The sequence below is a fragment of the Salmo trutta genome, chromosome 34, assembly GCF_901001165.1.
Source record: "Salmo trutta chromosome 34, fSalTru1.1, whole genome shotgun sequence".
NCBI lineage: Eukaryota > Metazoa > Chordata > Actinopteri > Salmoniformes > Salmonidae > Salmo > Salmo trutta.
This window is the reverse complement of record NC_042990.1, coordinates 9,797,168-9,821,431: the sequence shown is the minus strand read 5'-3', so window position 1 is coordinate 9,821,431 and position 24,264 is coordinate 9,797,168. Positions and strand designations below refer to the sequence as shown.

Genomic DNA, 24,264 nt, shown 5'->3' with positions numbered 1-24,264 from the left:
ACGAGCTGAGATTAGGAGCACACTCTTAAAGGGAGTGCTCCTAATCTCAGTTTGTTACCTGTATAAAAGACACCTGTCCACAGAAGCAATCAATCAATCAGATTCCAAACTCTCCAAGGATGTCAGGGACAAGATTGTAGACCTACACAAGGCTGGAATGGGCTACAAGACCATCGCCAAGCAGCTTGGTAAGAAAGTGACAACAGTTGTTGCGATTATTCGCAAATGGAAGAAACACAAAATAACTGTCAATCTCCCTCGGCCTGGAGCTCCATGCAAGATCTCACCTCGTGGAGTTGCAATGATCATGAAAATGGTGAGGAATCAGCCCAGAACTACACGGGAGGATCTTGTCAATGATCTCAAGGCAGCTGGGACCATAGTCACCAAGAAAACAATTGGTAACACACTAAGCCGTGAAGGACTGAAATCCTGCAGCGCCCGCAAGATCCCCCTGCTCAAGAAAACACATATACATGCCCGTCTGAAGTTTGCCAATGAACATCTGAATGATTCAGAGGACAACTGGTGAAAGTGTTGTGGTCAGATGGGACCAAAATGGAGCTCTTTGGCATCAACTCAACTCGCCGTGTTTGGAGGAGGAGGAATGCTGCCTATGACCCCAAGAAACCCATCCCTACCGGCAAACATGGAGGTGGAAACATTATGCTTTGGGGGTGTTTTTCTGCTAAGGGGACAGGACAACTTCACCGCATCAAAGGGATGATGGATGGGGCCATGTACCGTCAAATCTTGGGTGAGAACCTCCTTCCCTCAGCCAGGGCATTGAAAATGGGTCGTGGACGGGTATTCCAGCCTGACAATGACCCAAAACACACGGCCAAGGCAAAGGAGTGGCTCAAGAAGAAGCACATTAACTTGTTATGGATAGGGGGCAGTATTTTCACGGACGGATAAAAAACGTACCCGATTTAATCTGATTATTACTCCTGACCAGAAACTAGAATATGCATATAATTTTTTGCTTTGGATAGAAAACACTCAAGTTTCTAAAACTGTTTGAATGGTTTCTGTGAGTATAACAGAACTCATTTGGCAGGCCAAAACCTGAGAAGATTCCAAACAGGAAGTGCCCTCTCTGACCTTTTCTTGGCCTTCTTGATCATCTCTATCCAAAACAGGGGATCTCTGCTGTAACGTGACATTTTCTAACGCTCCCATAGGCTCTCAGAAGGCGCCAGAACGTTGAATGATGACTTTGCAGGCCATGGCTGAAAAACAGTAGCGCATTTGGATAGTGGTCGATCTGAGAACAATGAGACTGGCGCGCATGTGCACGAGAAGAGTCCATTTTACTTTCTCTGTCTTTGAAAACAACGACTCCCGGGCGGGATTTTATTGCTTTTTTAAACAGCATTTGACATGCTTCGAAGTACGATAATGGAATATTTATAAAAAAAATTGTCACGAAATGCGCCGGGCGCGTCACCCTTCGTTACCCTTCGGATAGTGTCTTGAACGCACAACAAAACGCCGCTATTTGGATATAACTATGGATTATTTGGAACCAAACCAACATTTGTTATTGAAGTAGAAGTCCTGAGAGTGCATTCTGACGAAGAACAGCAAAGGTAATCCAATTTTTCTTATAGTAAATCTGAGTTTGGTGAGTACCAAACTTGGTGGGTGTCAAAATAGCTAGCCATGATGGCCGGGCTATCTACTCAGAATATTGCAAAATGTGCTTTCACCGAAAAGCTATTTTAAAATCGGACACCGCGATTGCATAAAGGAGTTCTGTATCTATAATTCTTAAAATAATTGTTATGTTTTTTGTGAACGTTTATCGTGAGTAATTTAGTAAATTCACCGGAAGTGTTCGGTGGGAATGCTAGTTCTGAACGTCACATGCTAATGTAAAAAGCTGTTTTTTGATATAAATATGAACTTGATTGAACAAAACATGCATGTATTGTATAACATAATGTCCTAGGAGTGTCATCTGATGAAGATCATCAAAGGTTAGTGCTGCATTTAGCTGTGGTTTGGGTTTTTTGTGACATATGCTAGCTTGAAAAATGGGTGTCTGATTATTTCTGGCAGGGTACTCTGCTGACATAATCTAATGTTTTGCTTTCGCTGTAAAGCCTTTTTGAAATCAGACAGTGTGGTTAGATAAAGGAGAGTCTTGTCTTTAAAATGGTGTAAAATAGTCATATGTTTGAGAAATGGAAGTTTTCGGATTTTCGAGGACTTTGTATTTCACGCCACGCCCATCATTGGATATTGGAGCAGGTGTTCCGCTAGCGGGACGTCTAGATGTAAGAGGTTACGGTCCTGGAGTGGCCTAGCCAGTCTCCAGACCTTAATCCCATAGAAAATCTGTGGAGGGAGCTGAAGGTTCGAGTTGCCAAACGTCAGCCTCGAAACTTTAATGACTTGGAGAAGATCTGCAAAGACGAGTGGGACAGAATCCATCCTGAGATGTGTGCAAACCTGGTGGCCAACTACAAGAAACGTCTGACCTCTGTGATTGCCAACAAGGGTTTTGCCACCAAGTACTAAGTCATGTTTTGCAGAGGGGTCAAATACTTATTTCCCTCATTAAAATGAAAATCATTTTATAACATTTTTGACATGCGTTTTTCTGGATTATTTGTTGTTTTTATTCTGTCTCTCACTGTTCAAATAAACCTACCATTAAAATTATAGACTGATAATTTCTTTGTCAGTGGGCAAACGTACAAAATCAGCAGGGGATCAAATACTTTTTTCCCTCACTGTATACTTGTTACTGATATCATTTTCTCATACACTGTCACATACTGTTACTGCTGTCACTCATATACTGCTACAGTATTTTACTCATATACGGTCAGCTAAGTATGTTTCTTGTGTACTCTCTACTGCTAAGTTATCCACGTGCTGTTACCCGTATACTCTCGACTATGATAACTTATACTGATATAGTATTATATATTTTATACTATAACAGTATAATGACATCCAATTCTACATTCTCACTCATACACTTACTCGTACGTGCAATGCCACACCTTTACGCGTACATTTCTAGGTCATACACAGCGGAGGAGGCTGGTGGGACGAGCTACAGGAGGACGGGCTCTTTGTAATGGCTGGAATGGAACGGTATCAAACCCATCAAACATATTGAAACCACATGTTTGACTCCGTTAATTCCAATCCAGCCATTACAATGAGCCCGTCCTCCTATAGCTCCTCCCACCAGCCTCCTCTGATAGACAGACTTTATCACTATTCCTTTTTACACGGTCAAACTGCCAGTCGAAGTACACATATTGTCATGCTGTCACTCACGATCTGCGTGATTCACACTCTGCCAGGTTGACTGATGCCTGACCAGATGTCATTCCTTTTTAAAGGGATACGTTGGCATTATGGCAATGAGGCTCTTTATCTAGTCAGATGAACTCATGGATACCATTTTTATGTCTCTGCGTGCAGTTTGAAGGAAGTTGCTAACTAGCACTATCGCAATTGCTAACTAGCCTTAGCGCAATGACTAGAAGTCTATGGGTATCCTATTGGTATCTGATACCCATAGACTTTCAGTCATTGCGCTAATGCTTGTTAGAATTGGCTCGCAAAACTACCTCTAACTTCCTTCATACGAGACACAGAGACATAAAAAGGATATACACGAGTTAATCTGACTCTGAGGAAGTCGATAAAAGGCCTCATATCCAAAATCCTGAAGTATCCCTTTAAGGTTTGATTGAATCACACAGCTCTGGCACGGACCACAGTGCCACCTTGTTGACTGAGTAGCGTTACATCTATCCCAACGTTTCTCACTCTTTTTGTCTTTCTTTCTCTGTCTCGAGCTTCATGCCTGCCTCTCTCATCTTTCTCTCTTTTTCTGTCTCTCCTTCTCTCGCTTTCCTTCCCTCCCTCCCTACGTCTTTCTTACTCTCTCTCACATTTGTATCAACTATCCTCTTACTCTCTGCTTCCTTCCTTCCTTCCCTCCCCCCTATCCCCTTCTCCCCTTCCCCCTCTCTCTCTCTCTCTCTCTCTCTCTCTCTCTCTCCCACAGCTGTCGTCGGCTCTTATGTTTGATGCGGTGCATGTGGTGGTGGGGGCGGTGCGTGAGCTCAACCGGAGTCAGGAGATTGGAGTGAAGCCGCTCAGCTGCACCACTCCTCAGATCTGGCAGCACGGCACCAGCCTGATGAACTACCTGCGCATGGTACTAACACATGCTCTCTCTTTACCCAACGCTGTCCCAACGCTGTCCCAACTAGCCCATCTTGTATTAGCCAACTGATTAATTTGTTAAGGCGACAATGTAATGTTGTTGACTACAGAAACCGTTAGTTGACCTGTGTGTCCCAACTAGCCAGTTGTGCCACCTGCATATAAGCCAACTAATTGCTGTCTTGCCTAGGCAACAATCTAACGGTGTTTAACCTTTTACTGCAGTGGGCTAAATCAGGATAGAGTGTCCTCTTGATAGTCTTAAGTACACACATGGTTATGGGCTTGAAAATAGAAGACACCTGTACCTTGTCAGATATAGAGTTCAAATGTATATCATTTTGAGTTTGCTTCCTAATATTACACTTTCTATACATCACAGAAGACTGAAATATAATGTAAATATAACAAAACAGTTTTTTAAATTATGTTTATTAATTATGAAATTATAAAAAAATATATATCTATAATATTCCACCTATGAGGCCACTAGGTAATTTGACTGCAGGAAAGAACTACTAAAGTGTAACGTTCGGCGTCGGGTGATGAAGAAGCGGACCAAAACGCAGCTGGGAGCGAACACATGTTTATTCTTACACTGAATAAAACACGTACACAAAACCAAGAAAATGCCTGATCATTAACTGCTCAACAAAAAGAGACAACAACCCACAAACATCGTGGGGGGAAAGGAACTTAAATGTGATTCCCAATCAGACATAACTAGCGACAGCTGTCTGATTGGAAATCACCCCCGAGCCCAACATAGAAATAAACCACAAAGAAAGGCTATAACAAAACATAGAAAATAAACCATAGAAATACCACACCCTGACCAAAATAGCAGTTCTGACCAGTTCCCCTGGTCAGGGCGTGACAGTACCCCCCCTCCAACGGTGCGTACTCCCGGCGCACCAACCTAAAGTCTATTAGGGGGGGGACCCGGGTGGGCGCCTCACCCTCGGTGGAGGCTCTGGCCCCGGGCGTGTTTCTCCCCCTGCCTCCACCCTAGCCCTACCCCTCTGGCCCGGACTGGACCACGGTGGAGCGGCGTGCTCAGGCTCCGGAGCGGAGCCGCCGACCGGAACAGGACTGGTCACCGGTGGACCGGACACAGGCCGTGCCGGACTGTGGACACGCGCCGTGGGCTTGGTGCGGGGAACAGGGACGGGCCGGACAGGACCGGGGACACGCACCACCAACCTGGTGCGGGGAGCAGGGACGGGCCGGACTGGCCTGGGGACACGCACCACCAACCTGGTGCGGGGAGCAGGGACGGGCCGGACTGGACTGGGGACACGCACCACCGGCTTGGTGCGGGGAGCCGGGATGGGCCGGACAGGACTGTGGACACGCACCACTAACCTGGTGCGGGGAGCAGGAATGGGCCGGACAGGACTGGGGACACGCACCACTAACCTGGTGCGGGGAGCAGGGACGGGCCGGACTGGACTGGGGACACGCACCACTGGCTTGGTGCGGGGAGCAGGGACGGGCCGGACTGGACTGGGGACACGCACCACTGGCTTGGTGCGGGGAGCAGGGACGGGCCGGACTGGACTGGGGACGTCTGGCAGCTCGGGACAGTCTGGACAGTCTGGCCACTCCGGCAGTTCAGCGCAGTCTGGCCCCTCCGGCAGTTCAGGGCAGTCTGGCCACTCCGGCAGTTCAGGGCAGTCTGGCCACTCCGGCAGTTCAGGGCAGTCTGGCCACTCCGGCAGTTCAGGGCAGTCTGGCCACTCCGGCAGTTCAGGGCAGTCTGGCCACTCCGGCAGTTCAGCGCAGTCTGGCCACTCCGGCAGTTCAGCGCAGTCTGGCCACTCCGACGACTGTTGACTGACGGGCAGCTCCGACGACTGTTGACTGACGGGCAGCTCCGACGACTGTTGACTGACGGGCAGCTCCGACGACTGTTGACTGACGGGCAGCTCCGACGACTGTTGACTGACGGGCAGCTCCGACGACTGTTGACTGACGGGCAGCTCCGACGACTGTTGACTGACGGGCAGCTCCGACGACTGTTGACTGGCGGGCAGCTCCGACGACTGTTGACTGGCGGGCAGCTCCGACGACTGTTGACTGGCGGGCAGCTCCTGCCCCGTCAAACAGCCCTTGTGCCCCCCCCTAAAAAATTCTTGGGGATGCCTCTCGGTCTCCCTAAACTCTTCCATCGCCCTGGAAATGCTCCTCCTTAACTCGGCCCATGTCCATCCTTCCTCTTCATTCCTCTGCTGCTTGGTCCTGGTTTGGTGGGTTGTTCTGTAACGTTCGGCGTCGGGTGATGAAGAAGCGGACCAAAACGCAGCTGGGAGCGAACACATGTTTATTCTTACACTGAATAAAACACGTACACAAAACCAAGAAAATGCCTGATCATTAACTGCTCAACAAAAAGAGACAACAACCCACAAACATCGTGGGGGGAAAGGAACTTAAATGTGATTCCCAATCAGACATAACTAGCGACAGCTGTCTGATTGGAAATCACCCCCGAGCCCAACATAGAAATAAACCACAAAGAAAGGCTATAACAAAACATAGAAAATAAACCATAGAAATACCACACCCTGACCAAAATAGCAGAGTTCCCCTGGTCAGGGCGTGACATAAAGGTTGTGTCCCAATAGGTCCAATGCTTAGTTGAAGTATGCAATATGGAATGGTACATTCACCTGTTACTGAACACTCTCCCAACTAGCCTGGCTAGCTATTTATGCATTTGCCACCTTAGCCAACTCGTTCTCCTGCCAAGGCAGCAATGTTATGTTGTTGAATACAGAACAGCTAGGTACCAATAGATTCCATGCTTAGCTAAAACATGGTGCTGAACTACAGAAGTAACAAGGGTTGTGGGACAAATCCATTTCAATTCCGTATATTTGCGGAATGAATGGCATTTCAGCTCATGAAATAAATGTGATTGAATTGTTCAATTCATGAAGTGAATCCTGAATTATTGAGCAATTGACTGAGTTGGATTGGAATTTACCCCAACCGTACCAGTAGGCTAACTAGTGAATGGCACAGCTCCACTTCGCAATACATTAGTGCTTGAAGCACTGTCTTATAACCTTCCTGTTGCCTTTGGGACTTTCGGTTGTTGCCATGTAAACCACATTGTTTTGTGGGTGTTGTTGTTGTTGTTAGGGTGGTTGGTGTGTGTTGTGGTCTTGATGGTATTCTTCCTATCGTCATTGTTGCGCTCTGCTGGGCAGCGTATTTTCTCTCCATCCTCTCCCCTTCCTTCCTTCCTTCCTTCCTTCCTTCCTTCCTTCCTTCCTCCTATCCTATCGGAGTCTGCCACTTATCTTCCCCCGTCTGTTTCTCCCCTCATCTCTCCCCGTCTCAGACAATGTTTTCTCGCTCTCCGCACATCATTCCATCATTCCTACACTCTCTTTGGCAGTGGTTCCACTCCTCTCCCCCTTTCTCCCCCCTCCTTCCCCCGCTTTGTTGTTCCTCGTTTGGGCATCTCTTGTTCTTCCTCTCTTTTAGGGTGTAATTCATCCTGAATCTCTCTTCACACCCTCCGTCTTGCTGCATGCCTTTTGTTTTAGCCATACATCTCTCTGTCTCTCTCGCCACTGTCAAGCCTAGCTATTGCCTGTCTGTTTGTCTGGGCTGAATCTTTCCCTCTCTCTTCCTCTCTGTTCCTCTGTCTCTTCTCTTACTGTTCCACATCATTGTTCTCTCTATTTGCCCCTCTCTCTTTCTCTGGCTACTTGAAATAATAAATGTATGTTTTTCTCTCTATCTTGCTTCCCCTCACTCCCTCACTCCCTCACTCACTCTCTCTCTCTCTCTCTCTCTCTCTCTCTCTCTCTCTCTCTCTCTCTCTCTGTCTCCCCATCTCTCTCTCTATGTCTCTCTCTCGCTCCCTTCCTCTCTCTCTCTCACTCTCTCTTTCTCACTCTCTCTCGCTCTCCCTCTTTCTTTCTCTCTCTCGCTCTCCCTCTCTCTCTGTCTCTCTCAGGTGGAGTATGATGGGTTGACCGGCAGGGTGGAGTTCAACAGCAAAGGCCAGAGGACAAACTACACCCTGAGAATCCTGGAGAAGCACCGTGGGGGTCATAAAGAGGTCAGGGGATCAAGGGTTCATGGGTTCAAATTTCACTGGGTCATGGTGGGGTCGGGGGGGGGGGGGGGTGCGGCTCTATTTTGGAGTTGATTTGACAAGCACAAAACATTTTGACTAAAACATACACATTGATCATGGGTTCAACCTTATTCTCTATCTCTTCCTCTTCATCCCCCTCTCCTCTCTTTCTTTCCTTCGTCATCCCCGTGTACAGATCGGGATCTGGTACTCTAACAACACGTTGGCGATGAACTCGACGTCTCTGGACATCAACATGTCGGAGACGTTGGCAAACAAGACGCTCATCGTCACCACCATATTGGTAAAGACATATTGGTTTCGCACATTTGCATTGGTAGATGTGAAACTGTTGGTTTTCTGTTGGCCATTTTGGGTCAAACAACATTTCTCAAGTGTTCAAGATTAATTTGGGGGTGGCAGGGTAGCCTAGTGGTTAGAGCGTTGGGCCAGTAACTGATAGGCTGCTGCATCGAATCCCCGAGCTGACAAGGTACAAATCTGTCATTCTGACCCTGAACAAGGAAGTTAACCCACTGTTCCTAGGCCGTCATTGTAAATAAGAATTTGTTCTTAACTGACTTGCCTATTTAAATAAAGGTAAAAAATATATTAGAAAAAAATTACATTCAATTTACAAAGAACAAAAAAAAGGAGACAGTTAGGGGTACACTAATCATTTTATTGTACAGTAACTTGTAATATCAGTTCTATACACCTCATCAAGTCAGTGCTAAGTACTGTAGATGTTAATGTCATTCATGGCTAATAAGTCACATATAGCCCCTTAATGACAAATCATTTCGCCAGTGACCTCTATGCAAGAAATTACAAAATATGTAAATGTGGGTATGTGCTCGCATTACAAGTAAAGAGTCAGCCCTTAGTAAATCCTTCAGGACACTGTTCCTCCTTTGAATAATGATGAAGAAATATTCAGCAGCTGTTGGTAGGATGTTTACTTCCAAGATATATAGTACAAATAGATTTCCATTTTAGTCACTGAGCACACAATCTTATCCAGAGCGATTTAGTTAGTGCATTCATCTTAAGGTAGCTTTGAGAGACAACCACATATCACAAGTCATAGTAAGCAAATGTATTCCTTAAAACGTGTCTATTCGCAAAGTCAGTGCTAAATGTAATAACAAAAGACAAGCGGGGGGGTATTCTTTAAAAAAGAAATCAACACGTTTCGGGAAAATGCCTTCCACTTCTTTGAATTATAGCTCTTGAAGGACTTTTTGATTTCCTTCTATTGCAGGAGAACCCGTATGTGATGCATAAGTCCAACTACCAGGAGCTGCAGGGAAACGACCGGTACCAGGGCTTCTGTGTGGACATGCTAAGAGAGCTGTCGGACTTGTTGAAGTTCTCCTTCAGGATCAAGCTGGTGGATGACGGGCTGTACGGAGCGCCTGAACCGAATGGATCCTGGACGGGCATGGTGGGAGAGCTCATCAATAGGGTAAGCACACGCGTGCGCGCAGGCACACCGTCTAGACGACTGACTGTAAAAGTGGGTCAATGAGATGGGTCGTCAATCAGTCAAAGGCAGCCTAAGATAATCGCCACGATAACTAATGAGAAGGCTGGCTAGAATCCTTGGTCGTGGAGAGCTATAGGGACGGGCAGGCCTTGTGACGATTAGTTGATTCATTGAATCAGGTGTTAGTGCTGGGATGGAGCAAAAACCTGCTGAGCTCTCTAGGACCATGGTTGGTGACCGCTGATCAAAAGGGCTGTGAAGTCATGCATCTCAATCAAAGTCTGCTCATCTCTGTGGTAAGAACGTATGGATAAAGAGCTGGTGTCACAGCTAGGGATGTGACCCTTGTCACCGTTTTTACACAAAAGTATGTGGACACCCCTTCAAATGAGTGGATTTGGCGATTTCAGCCACACCCATTGCTGACATGTGTATAACATCGAGCACACAGCCATGCAATCTCCATAGACAAGCACTGGCAGTAGAATGGCCTTAATGAAGAGCACAGTGACTTTCAACGTGGCACCGTCATAGGATGCCACCTTTCCAACAAGTAAATTTGTCAAATTTTGCCCTGCTAGAGCTGCCCCGGTCAACTGTAAGATGCTGTTATTGTGAAGTGGAAACTTCTAGGAGCAACAACGACTCAGCCAAGATCGCTGTGGAAGAACTTGACTGGGCTGTACAGAGCCCTGACCTCAACCCCATCGAACACCTTTGGGATGAATTGGAACGCTGACTGCGAGCCGGGCCTAATCGCCCCCCACATCAGCGCCCGACCTCACTAATGCTCTTGCGGCTGAATGGTAGAAAGACCCCGCAGCAATGTTCCAACGTCTCGTGGACAGCCTTCCCAGAAGAGTGGAGACTGTTATAGCAGCCAAACGGGGACCAACTCCATATTAATGCCCATCATTTTGGAATGAGATGTTCAACGAACAGGAGTCCATATAGTTTTGGTCATGTGGTGTATTTTTCTTATGATCAATCGTGTAAGCCATTAGTGTCATATCCTGCAAGACTTGTGATAGAAACTACTATAATGAGGCATAGGACTGGAACCACAGCTGGCATGATGCAACATTTGAGAACTTCCCAGGCTCAAAGATATGCCTATTAAAACAGTCAGATCATTGAAAGGGCACGTGACAAGAAGTGTCTGTCAGGGGCTAGTATATCAACTGAAGCTGACACTCGACATTTATCAAACATAACCCAAATAGTGTGTATCAAGGTGGCTTTTCCTGGCACCCACCTGCAGTTCAGAGGAGGGGTTGAGCAGGAACCGGTCCCTGAGGAAGGGGGAGCAGGCAGCCAGGACCACTTTGTGACGCAGAGCAAAAATGCACCAGAATCCGCAAGACACTCAATGCTCCTTCAACTGCTATTGCCATAGTAACAACACAGTGTCTAGCACTACTGTTGCTACTATGTTTGTGACTGATAACGACATAGACTCACCCGTTACTTCTACCGCCACTGCTGTCGCCGCAACTAAAAAGGACAATTGCAATTACTGATGCTATCTGTGTGATTGCTGGCCCTATCTCGACTCCCGATAGCGTCTAATAATGCCGTTACTGAAAATGGTAATGATAATGATGATGGCATCCATAATGACCTTACTGGTGGGGTAGTGGAGCCGTGCGTGACCCATCCGGCGCGTTAAGAGGCTAATCAAATGTCTCTCTGTCGCTAATTATATGGTGGTGCAGCCTGTGATGCCCTAGCGTAGGTTGGCAAGCACAAACCCTGACGAACACACGTGCACACACAACACTTACAAAAAAAGGGTTCCAAAAGGGTTCTTTGGGTGTCCCCATAGGAGAACCCTTTTTGGTTCCAGGTAGAACCCTTTTTGGTTCTAGGTAGAATCATTTTTGGTTCCGTGTAGAATCCTCTGTGGAAAGGGTTTTTACATGTAACCAACAATGGTTCTTCAAAGGGCTTCTCCTATGGAACCTTTTGGGTTCTAGATAGCACTCTTCTTTCTAAGAGTGTACACACTGTAAGTGCACACACGCATGCGCTCATGTGGAGTGAACACGCTCTTGGAGGCACACACGGAGAGACACACACTAATGGATATGCAGAGTGAGCCCTCACACAAAGTTATGTAAATTCCATGAAAATACACACTCACTAGATTTTTTAATATGCCTACTTATGCAATAAGCACACAGACACACACACACACACACACACACACACACACACACACACACACACACACACACACACACACACACACACACACACACACACACACACACACACACACACACACACACAAATTAGCATTGCCTGAACAGTTCATTGAATAACACACTAACCCACCCCCTTCTCTCTCTCTCTCTCTCTCTCTCTCTCTCTCTCTCTCCCTCCCTCTCTTCTGGTACGGCATGATGAAAGTGGGTGAAACTCGTTAACGAGTCTGTCCTCGTTAATCAATGAAGCTGTAATTAAGGAACTGAGAGGTGTCTGGGGTCTTGTTTTTGTTGGAGCAGCCATGCACTCTATGATGACTATGGTGTTTCCCGCCCCTCTCCTTCCTCGAGACCTCCCTCTTGAAGGCTCTTCCCCTCCTGCTTTCTTACATGTCAAGACTGCTTTCAAGTCCTCCTCGATAACATCTGCTTTTTTATATATCTCTCTCCATCTCTGCTCTCTCTTCCTCTCTCTTCGACTCCCCTCTGTCTTATGTCTCTCTCCCTCAATATTTTTCTCTCGCTCTGTTGTCTTTTCTCCCTCTCTCCCTTCTCTATATTGCTCTCTCTCTCTCCCTTCCTTCTCTCTCTTTATCGCTCTCTCTCTCTCACTTTCTTTCTCTGTCTCTCTCTCTATCCCTCTATTCCTCTCCTCTCCCTCACCCCCCTCGCCCTATCCATCTCCGTCTGTCCCTCTCTCCTACAGAAAGCAGACTTGGCGGTAGCTGGGTTCACCATCACCTCAGAGAGGGAGAAGGTCATAGATTTCTCCAAACCCTTCATGTCTCTGGGCATCAGCATCCTGTACAGAGTCCATTTGGTAAGATGGCCACGGAGACCAGTCCATTTAGTTATGACTTACCACTAATGGTAAGGCACTGTCATTGAGTACAGATTATGTGTGCTGTTACTATGTTGGTGCTTTTCCCCTGTGAGTGTTGTCACGGCTCTTGCCATGTCCTTAGTGTCAGTTCTAGCTATGAAAAAGCAATATAAAGCAATGGAAAGTAATGGAAAGCAATGGAAAGCCTCCAGCTGGACCAGGGGTGCAGTGGAATATGCACTGTTGTATACATTGTTCCGTATATGGCTTAGTTGTTACTACCTCGGCTAACACTTTATTTGTGTGCCTATAAACTGTTTATAGCCCGTGATAAAATGCTTTGTTAAGCATTAGCAAAAATGTCTATCAGACCTGGATGTATTTAGTCCCATAGGCGAGTACATTACATGCATCAATCAATCAATCAGGGCGGCAGGGTAGCCTAGTGGTTAGAGCATTGGACTAGTAACCGAAAGGTTGCAAGTTCAAATCCTCGAGCTGACAAGATACAAATATGTCGTTCTGCCCCTGAACAAGGGGCACTGTTCCTAGGCCGTCATTGAAAATAAGAATTTGTTCTTAACTGACTTGCCTAGTAAAATTAAAATTAAAATTCTTATGAGGACACGTAATCATATACAAGTCATGAATAGGGATGTATTCAAACTACGATTATAAGCAGATGTTAAAATAAAGTGCCACTCCCAACCAGATTCATCTAAAAAGCAATTATCATATATGGACAACAAACAAAACAAACCACATTTACTCTTTAGTCGAATATATTCCATTATCAATGTAATTACTCAAGCTGTCGTGGGTCGTATTCATTAGGCACCAAATTGAAGAAAATGGACTGAAACAACTTGTTTCCATTTTCTGCTGCAAAACCTTTTGCTCTGTTGAGTCCTAGTGAATACGACCTTGTACTCACATTGCCCAGTCTGTAATGCAATCAATGCCAATACTCTGCCCCACTGTGTTTGAAATCTGAACTGCACCGTCCGCTATTGATCTCTGTTAACACTAGCTTTGTCCTCGTCCTCCAATCAGGGACGGAAGCCAGGTTATTTCTCCTTCCTGGACCCGTTCTCTCCGGCCGTGTGGCTCTTCATGCTGCTGGCCTACCTGGCTGTCAGCTGTGTGCTCTTCCTAGCCGCCAGGTAGCTAACTCCGCCACCTAGTGGGCTGGGGGGGACAACTCAACCTGCATCCACTAGTTAGAGTAGCCTGGTGGTCCTATATCTGTTGGCTATGCAACACAAACAGATCTGGGACCAGAGGTTATACATGTCTGCTTTCCCTCATCTACTTATCTAATAGAGAGAAGCGAAATGCAATTTTGGGGATCTTTTTTTCACTGGTTAAGACACGATGCTAGTATGTGTAAATCATATGTTGAAGACTAAAGCTCATAGTCCACCTCTCTCTCTGTCCACCTCCCAGGTTGAGTCCGTATGAGTGGTACAACTCCCACCCGTGTCCTATGGGGCGAAAGGACGTGCTGGAGAACCAGTACACCTTGGGCAACAGCCTGTGGTTCCCCGTGGGGGGCTTCATGCAGCAGGGCTCTGAGATCATGCCCCGCGCCCTGTCCACGCGCTGCGTCTCCGGGGTCTGGTGAGTGTGTATGGGCTGTGTGGGAGGGGGGTCTAGCTACAGTATCAGTCTCTGTATTCCTTCCTCCTCCCTTCCTCCACTTTACTCTTCTCTCCAAGCTACTGTTCATCAGATCAAGCAGATGGCAGTCATATACTGATGGGAATTATATTATGCCGCAGTATTGTGCCGCACCCAACCTCACCCACTTCTCACTCTAGTTTGTTAGCTCCATTAACTCTGAATTGTCTTGATACTGCAATGCACTGTTCAGAATAAACCTAAAGGGTAAAGTAGTGCAATAAGTTCCTTTTTTTGATAGCTATGTACTGTAGATGCTCAGACGATCAACAAACGTTTCATTATATCAGTGCAACAGCATTTTGTGAATGGAAAGAGTTCAACAATTTGTCATTTTGACCTTCACAAGGATTCAGAAAAATAACAGAACTTTGAGGTGTAGTAAAATGGGATGGTCTCCTGGACACAGATTAAGCCTATTTCTGGACTAGGGTTCTGGTAACTTACCCACATTTCCCAGGTTTTCCAGAAATCCTGGGTGGAAGATTCCAAGACTCAGGAGAGAATAAGTAGTGAAAAAGCAGGAAATGCAACCAGGATGTTTGTAAAAAATTTGCATTTTGGGAAAGGTACCATAATTCTTCCACCCTATTCTGGACAACAACTAAGATCATATAGGTATCTTTTTTAGTCCAGGAGTAGGCTAGGCTTAACTTTGCCATAGTGTAACTTGTGATAATATGCCTGTCCCCTGTCTCTCCATCCCAGGTGGGCGTTCACTCTAATCATCATCTCCTCCTACACGGCCAACCTGGCAGCCTTCCTTACTGTTCAGAGGATGGAGGTGCCCATCGAGTCTCCTGACGACCTGGCTGACCAGACAAACATCCAATATGGCACCATCCAAGGAGGCTCCACCATGACCTTCTTCATGGTAGGGATTTTATGATGTGAACAGGTCATACATGTATGTTTAGAATTACAAGGATTTAGCTTTAAATATCAAAAAGGCTCATTGCAATATGTGTAGAATTGCAGGAAATTTGCTTAAAACAGAAACATTTCCTCTCAGCTTCATGGAGAAATGTGTAAAATGGCATGAGATTAGCTATAAAACTGCAATAAAAAAAATGTGGTTGGGGCCTTGCTCAGATGTTGTGGGGGGGCATTCTAAGCTGTGCTATGCCACTGGTGCAGGGGTGTGTGTGTGTGTGTGTGTGTGTGTGTGTGTGTGTGTGTGTGTGTGTGTGTGTGTGTGTGTGTGTGTGTGTGTGTGTGTGTGTGTGTGTGTGTGTGTGTGTGTGTGTGTGTGTGAGAGAGAAAGGGGATGGGGGTTCATGTGTATTTGTTGGGGGTATCACAAAAAGTTCAAAAACCCTTCTTGTCTTGCCATGACAACCTTCAACACACCCATTAACAGAACTCGCGCTACCAGACATACCAGCGCATGTGGAACTACATGCACTCCAAGCAGCCCAGTGTGTTTGTGAAGAGCACAGAGGAGGGCATCGCCCGCGTGGTCAACTCTAAATACGCCTTCCTGCTGGAGAGCACCATGAACAAGTACCACCGCCGCCTCAACTGTAACCTCACCCAAATAGGTGGTCTTCTCGACACCAAGGGCTACGGCATCGGCATGCCCCTGGGTGAGTGGAGAGGGAGTGTGGTCGGGGGGGGGGGGGGGGGGATAGGGGAGAAGGAGTGAGGACTGCCATCAAAATGCCACTGAGTGAGTGTTGGAGAGGGTGGAGGAGAGAGAATGAGGGAAGGAGAGAAGGATGGGTTAGGAGGCATGCTGGACACCAAGAGTTACGGTTTCACACCCTAACCACCTCTATTTTTATTTGGTGTAATTTCCATCTAACTTATGTTAGTACACCTCTCTCATTTTATTTTGATGATAAACATAAATGTGACCTTGCATGTTCTTGCTGGAGGCCCACTTTAACATCAAACCCACCTGGTTTAGATTGATTCCTGGCTATGTATTACAGCCTTGGGACAATTTTTTCCCAAAGAATTCCCAGAATTTCAAAACATCAAAGTAGGCCTCAGAGATACAGTATCACATTTCCCTCAAGGACTGACCAGGGATACGGTTCCTCTTTCTTTCATCAACATGCCTTTACATTGGCCTTCCAGCCCAAAGGTCAGAAATAACTCCCATCTCATCACCCACATTTTTTTTAAAGAAACCTGTCGCCATGGCTACAGTTGCTTCTTCCTCAGCAACTTTGATGTTACACAAATAGGTGGTTCTCAGCAACAGATTTAAGGACAGGCTTGGATCCTTGTTTTTTGGGGGGAAAATATGTATTTACATGACTCCAGCTATATGTGAGATCTTTCGCCTTCCCTATTAGCCGGGGATGGAATTGGGATGGAACGCTTGGGAACAGAGGTCCCAAAGTGAAAATCTCAGGGGGAACATTTTTGACATTTAACATTTTGTTAGCTTTGTTAGCGGAGATCCATCTGTGGAGTTCACAGATGGTTCCATCCCAGCTAACTAGCCTATTACTGAATATTAACAGTATGTCTGGCTGGCCTACCTTACAACCTCTGACTTACATGTACAGTATAATTGGTGTTTGTTGTATTTGCACAACAGCATGGATGCCAACCTCCATGGTTACAGTTGGCTCACATGTAGTGCAGAGTCCCAATTATAAATTTCTCTCTCTCTCCCTCCCTCCCTCTCGCTCACTCACCCCCTCCCTTGTTTTCTTTCTCCATCACCACGTTCTCTACCTCTTTTTAAAGCCCTCTCTATTCCCGATCCTCTCTTGCTTCCTCGCTCCATCTTGATTCGATTCAATTCAATGAACTTTATTGGCACGATAAGTCACTATCTTTAATCGGCAAGCAACGACACAGGAAGTGAAATCAATAATGAGGACATGGTGATACACAATGAGTAGTAAACACAATTAGCAACAGTGATATTGTTCTCTCTCTCTCTCTTTCACTCCTTCTCTCCCTCCTTCCCCGTCTGTCTGTTTCTCTCTCTCCCTCTCTCCTTTCCTCCCTCTCTGTAACTCTTTCTCTCCCGCCCTCTCTCTCTTTCTCTCCCCCACCCTCTATCGCTCTCCCTCCTCCCCCTCTTCCCCAGGCTCGCCGTTTAAAGAGGAGATCACTCTGGGGGTGTTACAGCTGGCAGAGAACAACAGGCTGGAGATCCTGAAGAGGAGGTGGTGGGAAGGGGGGCAGTGCCCCAAGGAGGAGGACCACCGAGCCAAGGGTGGGTACAGCACCACCTGTGCCAGTAGTTTTTATTTTATTTAACCTTTACTTAACCAGGAAGTCCCATTGAGGTCAGAAGACTTCTTTCGCAATGGAGACCTGGCAAAGTACCAGCACTAATGATCAGGGGCCCCCATATCAAGCGTTTCAAAGTGGGCCTGCTCATCTGGGATCAGTTTTTCCTTTTTGATCTTAAATCAATAAGATTAGATGGACAGGGTGGACCTGATCCTAGATCAGCACTCCTACTCTGAGAGGCATGAAAATGAATGAAACACTTGTAGGGAAATAGGACCCTAACCCTCACACACCCTCACAGCCCAGCATATCGTATACCTTAAATGAGGCTAGTAAATACACAACTTTTCCATCCAGGAGTGGATCTCCGTCAGGTCCTGTTCTTGGTAACGACTGCCCAGAAACCGTCAGCCGTCATACTAATCGCTGAGATAATCTTCATTTGTTCCAAACCAGCTCCTATGCAGTTACATTAGAATTGCACACTACTAATGTACACAATACCATTTGTACACAATACAATGCTGACATTTCCTCAAGTAGTAGCAAGCACTTGTTTCTTAGATACTCATAAAGTCAATGTATTTTGGTGTCACAGAATCGTGGACACAAGTGAATTGATAAATGTAGTCCATTCTATTCCCATCACAATGACTCACAGCTGGAAATGACATTTGCGTTAGATATGTGTGTGTTGTGTGTGAATATGTTGGGTTTATTATGCCTCATCCTTAAAGATGGATTCCGCAGTAGGGGGAAACTACGTCACTGTCCGCTCCACCACCGCTGTTATTGTTTTGTTGACGAAGCATAGGTGACGAGCCACTCGCCACGTGAAAAATTGCGGTACATATAGCGCATGCAATGATGCCTGAGGAGAAAAATAAGGAGAAAAACAAGTATTGGTTTAAGAACAAACTCAATTTGGAAGATTTATTTTATTAGTGTCATGATTACTGCATTTTACCAGGGGGATATAAATGTTTACATGGTGTGTGTGTGTGTTTGTGTGCCAAAGCAAATTTCGTTTTTGTATTTGCCTTGCCTGTGTGTTAGACATTTCCCCCCTTTTCTGAAATGTTTCTTATTTTTCATTTCTGCAGTTTCCTTTTGGGACATCTGCTAACCCTTCTCCCATTCCAAATGCTTAGATAGCTACAAGCAACAGACTGGACGATATAGAACAAGACGTAGCACGCTAGATGTTGTTTGTGGTTTGCATATTTGGCAGCCCCGCAGTAAGACACAGGTGCGACCCAAATGGCACTCTATCCCTATATAGTGCACTACTTTCAACCAGACACACTAGTTACGGCTGAGTCATCCATGGGATAAATAAGTGCCCTCAGGTTAAAGCAGGGAGACTTGAGCCTTTGTTTTGATACACTCAACATAACAAGGGTACTTGCTCAGAGCATTCTTATGAGACATTTTGAAGATAAAAAAAATTGAAAAATGTAAAACCTTCGTGTTGAATATTCTGTCTTAGAAATAGAACAGGAAGAGCCAAAGGGGATTTGTGTGGTTGATTGACTTATTAAGTCAATGAATGCAGGCTTGTTGAATTGTACACACCCACAACAAATCAAATGTGTCACATGCGCCGTATACAACAGGTGTAGACCCTACCGAGAAATGCTTACTTACAAGCCCTTAACCAACAATGCAGTTCAAGAAATAGAGTTCAGAAAATATTTACCAGTCTTCCCTGTGGCTCAGTTGGTAGAGCATGGTGTTTGCAACGCCAGCATGGTGTGTGCAACGCCAGGGTTGTGGGTTTGATTCCAACGGGGGGCCAGTACAACATTATTATTTTTTTTAAATGCATGAAATGTATTCATTCACTACTGTAAGTCGCTCTGGATAAGAGCGTCTGCTAAATGACTAAAATGTAAATGTACCAAATAAACTAAAGTAACATTTTTTATTAAAAAGTAACACAAAAAAATAACAATAATGAGGCTATCTATGTACAGGGAGTACCGGTACTGAGTCAATGTGCGGTGGTACTGGTTAGTCGAGGTAATTTCTACATGTCGGTAGGGGTAAAGTGACTATGCATAGATCTTAACAGCAAGTAGCAGCAGTGTAAAAACAAAGGGGGGAGGTGTCAATGTAAATAGTCTGGGTGGCCATTTGATTCATTGTTCAGCAATCTTATGGCTTGGGGGTAGGAGCTGTTAAGGATACATTTTTTCCTAGACTTGGCGCTCCGGTACCGCTCGCCGTGCGGTAGCAGAGAGAACAGTCCATGACTTGGGTGACTGAAGTCTTTGGCGACACACACACTCTCTGTGGGAACATTAGGCCGCTTAAGGTTCACCGAGCTTTTCGGCCCCTAAGGCTTTGTATAGAGAGCATGAAAATGACCTTATGAGCCCGTGGAGGCTATTTCATTTTGTCCTGTGCTTTTTCTGTGCCCTATGTGTGTGTGCGTGCTTGCGTGTCGTGCATGTGTGTGCAAGTGTATGTCCTTACACACAGCCCTACCCTTCCCTCTCTATCTGTGTTACAACTGTGAACATCATTCCTCTGTTCCTCCACAGGTCTGGGCATGGAGAACATCGGGGGCATCTTCGTGGTGTTGATCTGTGGCCTCATCGTCGCCGTGTTCGTGGCCGTCATGGAGTTTGTGTGGTCCACCCGCCGCTCGGCAGAGACAGACGAGGTACGCCCTCACTCCTGCCCCGGCCGAAACCACAGACACCCTCCAGTAGGTTACTACGGCAACACAACTCCAGCCGCCAGCTCGCTCTCTCTCTCCCTCTCTCTCGTGTGGTGTGTAGTGCAGTGCAGTGAGTGTTGTGCTTCGGCGTCGTCGTGTCGATGTGTAAATGGCTGCAAGCAAACAGTGGGTGATGGTCGATGTCTGCGTTTCCTTTCTTTATCCTGTGTTTCTCTCCATTTCTCTCTCGCTCCCTCGTCTCTCTAGCTCTCTGTCTAGGCTGTCTGGGATTCAGTTCTCTCTCCCCCTTTCTCTCTCTCTCTCTCTCTCTCTCTCTCTCTCTCTCTCTCACTCCTGTCTCTGTCTCTATGTTTTGTGTTGGTCATTGTTATTCCTCCCGCTAGTCCATTGTGTTGTTTATTTCATTGTCGTCTGGGTAAAACGCTGTTTGTGACTTTCATTTGCCCCTACTTTATCTCTGCTTGCTGCTTTCTTTGTTTTTGTAATTCCTGTCTCCGTCTTTAGCTTCGCTCTGAATGTGAGATCCTTTTGAATGTGTGTCAGTGTCACTGGAGGTAGCTACTTATTTGTCATATTTCCATTGCCCAGAGGTCACATTTGAACAGTGCAACAAGTTTAGTAAACCTCGGAAGATTTTCCTCTGTCTTTCTCTCCCACATTCACACGGTCATCCCCTTCTCTCTTTATCTCCCTATCCCTCCTCTCCCTCTCCCTGTCGTTCTCTCTGCCTCTGTCTTCCTCTTCTCTCTCACCTAGGTGTCAGTGTGTCAGGAGATGCTGACTGAGTTCCGCAACGCCATCTCCTGTAAGAAGAGCTCACGCTCTCGGCGGCGGCGTCCCTTGGCCAGCACTGGCGGCGTCCTGCGCCACCCCACCCGCCTCCAGCTGGGTGTTCCGAGACCCATCCGCCTAGTCCGCGAGATGCGCCTCAGCAACGGCAAGCTGTACAGCAGCTCGGGCCACCTGACTGGCGGAGGGGGAGCAGCAGGGGGTGGATGCGGGGCCGTAGGGGGGGGGCCCTCAGACATGGGCCCGGGGCCACAGCGCCTCCTGGAGGACCCGCTGGGTGCCAACACCACAACTCCCCCTCCCCCGGCCGAGGCTGCCACGGCGCCACCCTCCCGGAGCTGTGCCCACGTGCGGATCTGCCAGGAGTGTCGGCGCATCCAGAGCCTGAGGTCAGCATCGTCCTGCTCACGCATCCCGCCCCACCTCGGCCCACACTCTTCCATGTCCCTGCCCCGCCTCACTCCACCCCCGCCACCCTCCTCCACCAACACCGACAGCGAGGGGGGCGGCTGCGGCACAGCGAGCCCCAAGCGACCCAAACCTAAGCCCACGCCCCCTCCGCGGCCCTTACCCCCGGCGAAGGCGCCCACCACAGACCTGCTGCTGGGGAAACAAGACTGAGGAGGGACGGAAGGACGGAGGGATCGGACATGTGACAAGAGTCGAGGGTTAAAAGTCAAAGGTCAGGGTTCAACAGAGAAACGCGTAGGAACGAGGAGCGGAAGGGGCTGTGAGCTTGTAGCGAATTGACACGGCAGGATCAAACCACTCTGACCCGTTTGAGGGGGCGGCGAAGGGGTTATTCTCCAGGGCCGAATTTGCGGAGACACCAACCTAGTCAAGGCCGTCCTCCTAAACCAGGAGTCCTGCTAAGCAATGGAACAGGCTGTCTATGGAGTGGGAAATGACTTTTGACCACATATGACCGTTTAGCTGCCTACAATGCAGTGAGAGACCATGTGGTGACCGTTCAATAGTAGGCATAAGTGTGTTCAAGCTGCCTGCTTTGGCTTTTGACCTTCTCTCTCTCTTTCACTTGGATCTGATGGGGGGACTTGACCTATCCAACAAGCGCCGGAGAGGTTCAGGGGACCATAAGACTTCAAACACACAGAAACTCTAGCGCTTCAAGAAGTTGGTTCTCACAAGAAGATGCATATTTTTTTCCCCAGAGCAGCTGGAAGAGCTTGAACTTTGGGATCTGTGTTTTCGATTTGCTTTCTCTCAGAGTCTAACTCGCCTAATTTATTTTCTATCTTGCTTTATTTCGAATATCTTTTTATTGTCATCATTGGTTTCTTGGTCACTGTTTAGTTATTGACTCGTGTTTTTGGTCTGTCATTAAAGATCCTTAAGAAAGCCAATGTGGAAGATCATGACCATTCGTGCATAAATGAGGTCTCTATCCCACCAATCACAAGCCCGGGAACAAAGTTCAAAGGTCAATAGTCTAAAGTGTCCTTCTTTAAAACATATACTGACAGTACACCCAGATCACAGGACTCATTATTACAGTCTGTGTTTGCTTGTCAGAGTAGCAGAGTGTGGCTTTGCCTTCCACTGATCAACAAGCCAGTTTTGCCACAGAGTTTCAAACACAGAGTTAGTGTATCGTAGCCCCATCAAATGACAGAGCAGCAGAGCTACAGAGCACAGTTAAACGACACGGTACGTTGTCAATCCTTCAAACAGATCAGAATTTAAGAAAGTGGATATAAATAGCAAGAGAAAAGGAGAATACCAAACTCAGCACAAGGAATGACAAATGAGACAAAACGATGATTGCGTATAGTTATACGAAGCAGAACAGGAGAAACGTAATGCACAGTCCTGTCTGGCCAATGGTAAGAGGAAACCTGTGTTAATGTGTGTTCTGTGTGATTCATATGGGGGTCATAAGTGTGTATGTGTGTGTGTGTGCATACAGAGGAAAGAATGGGTCAAAGTGCATTTTGTCATATTTAATGCTCTTTCTTTCTTATTTCCCCTCAGATTTCTATACCAGTGCTAAATGGATAATTAAGAAAATGACGACAAAATGTATATTATTACGATTATATTGTTATTATTATTACTGTTGAAGTGTGGGGTACTGTAAGAGGGGCGTAGTCGTCTTATGTAAAATATATAGACTCACAAAAGGTATTTGGAATAAAAAACAGTACACAAACTTCTGAATCTGGTGTCGTTGCATATGTCCGTGCCTGTGTGTGTGTGTGCATGAACATAAACCTGATTTAATATCTATAAGTTACAATTTCCTGCTGTATCTAGTTGTGTCATTGGTGGTCTGTCACACAGGATGTTGTACACTGCACTGGCCGGTCCATACAAGTCATGAGAGCCCTCAACAATACATTATGTCTCAGTAGAAGGAGCTACAGTGCAGTGCAGAATAGAGTCATTCAGTCAGTAAAAGCAACAAGTAGCATGCATTTTTCTCTGTCACTAGAAGGGTTTCAGACATCCTGGATGGATTAGTTTATTTCGAGGTCACTTATGACTTTTGATGTCAGCTGTTGGTAAGATTACTGAATACATTATGACTGTTGCATTAAATAGGGGAGCTAAGGAAACAAAGTTTCTTGATGTATTCGGTGGATTGTATCTATCTTGCCACTGCAGATAGTTTAGGCCTATATCCATGCCATCCACACTTGTAAAACGAATCTCTCTCAGGATACTGCAATGGAGACGGCATACTGCCAGCTGGTCCTGAGTTTGTGGTACTGGGAAAGAACTTCACGTTTAATACCACCCTCGACCACTCAGATGTGGTCAACTTTATCACTGTAGCATGGAATTTCAATGGTGGCAGTGGACTTGTACCTGTTGTCACTTCTGTGCCCAGAGGACAGACAGTTGAGGCTACGCAGGAAGAGTGTCATTGAATTCCTCTGCCTGCGTCCCAACTTGGACCTTTCATGACGAAAGATAGCAGGATTATTCCCTACCTTCAGGCTTGTTTGTGTATATATATATTAAAAAAAATTTAAACGATTACAAACTGCTATATCTGGTATTTTTGCATATGTCTGTGTTTTTGTACGCAGAAATATTTTAATTTGGGATTGAGAGATTTTATAGATTTTC

At 46.3% G+C, this 24,264-nt stretch overlaps 1 protein-coding gene across 2 annotated transcripts in view; it reads left to right on the top strand.

The window, feature by feature from the left end:
* The window catches only part of LOC115173523 (glutamate receptor ionotropic, kainate 5), a 106,827-nt gene extending 83,486 nt beyond the window's left edge, over positions 1-23,341 (top strand). For both annotated transcript variants that reach the window (XM_029731693.1, XM_029731692.1), the window contains 12 exons: positions 4,040-4,192; positions 8,174-8,278; positions 8,493-8,600; positions 9,561-9,764; positions 12,699-12,812; positions 13,869-13,978; positions 14,262-14,435; positions 15,204-15,369; positions 15,856-16,081; positions 17,548-17,676; positions 20,243-20,409; positions 21,139-23,341. In XM_029731693.1, the coding sequence (XP_029587553.1) occupies positions 4,040-4,192; positions 8,174-8,278; positions 8,493-8,600; positions 9,561-9,764; positions 12,699-12,812; positions 13,869-13,978; positions 14,262-14,435; positions 15,204-15,369; positions 15,856-16,081; positions 17,548-17,676; positions 20,243-20,409; positions 21,139-21,792 (2,310 nt within the window). In that variant the 3' untranslated portion in view covers positions 21,793-23,341. The remainder of the gene's footprint in view (positions 1-4,039; positions 4,193-8,173; positions 8,279-8,492; positions 8,601-9,560; positions 9,765-12,698; positions 12,813-13,868; positions 13,979-14,261; positions 14,436-15,203; positions 15,370-15,855; positions 16,082-17,547; positions 17,677-20,242; positions 20,410-21,138) is intronic.
* The last annotated feature ends 923 nt before the right edge of the window (positions 23,342-24,264 follow it).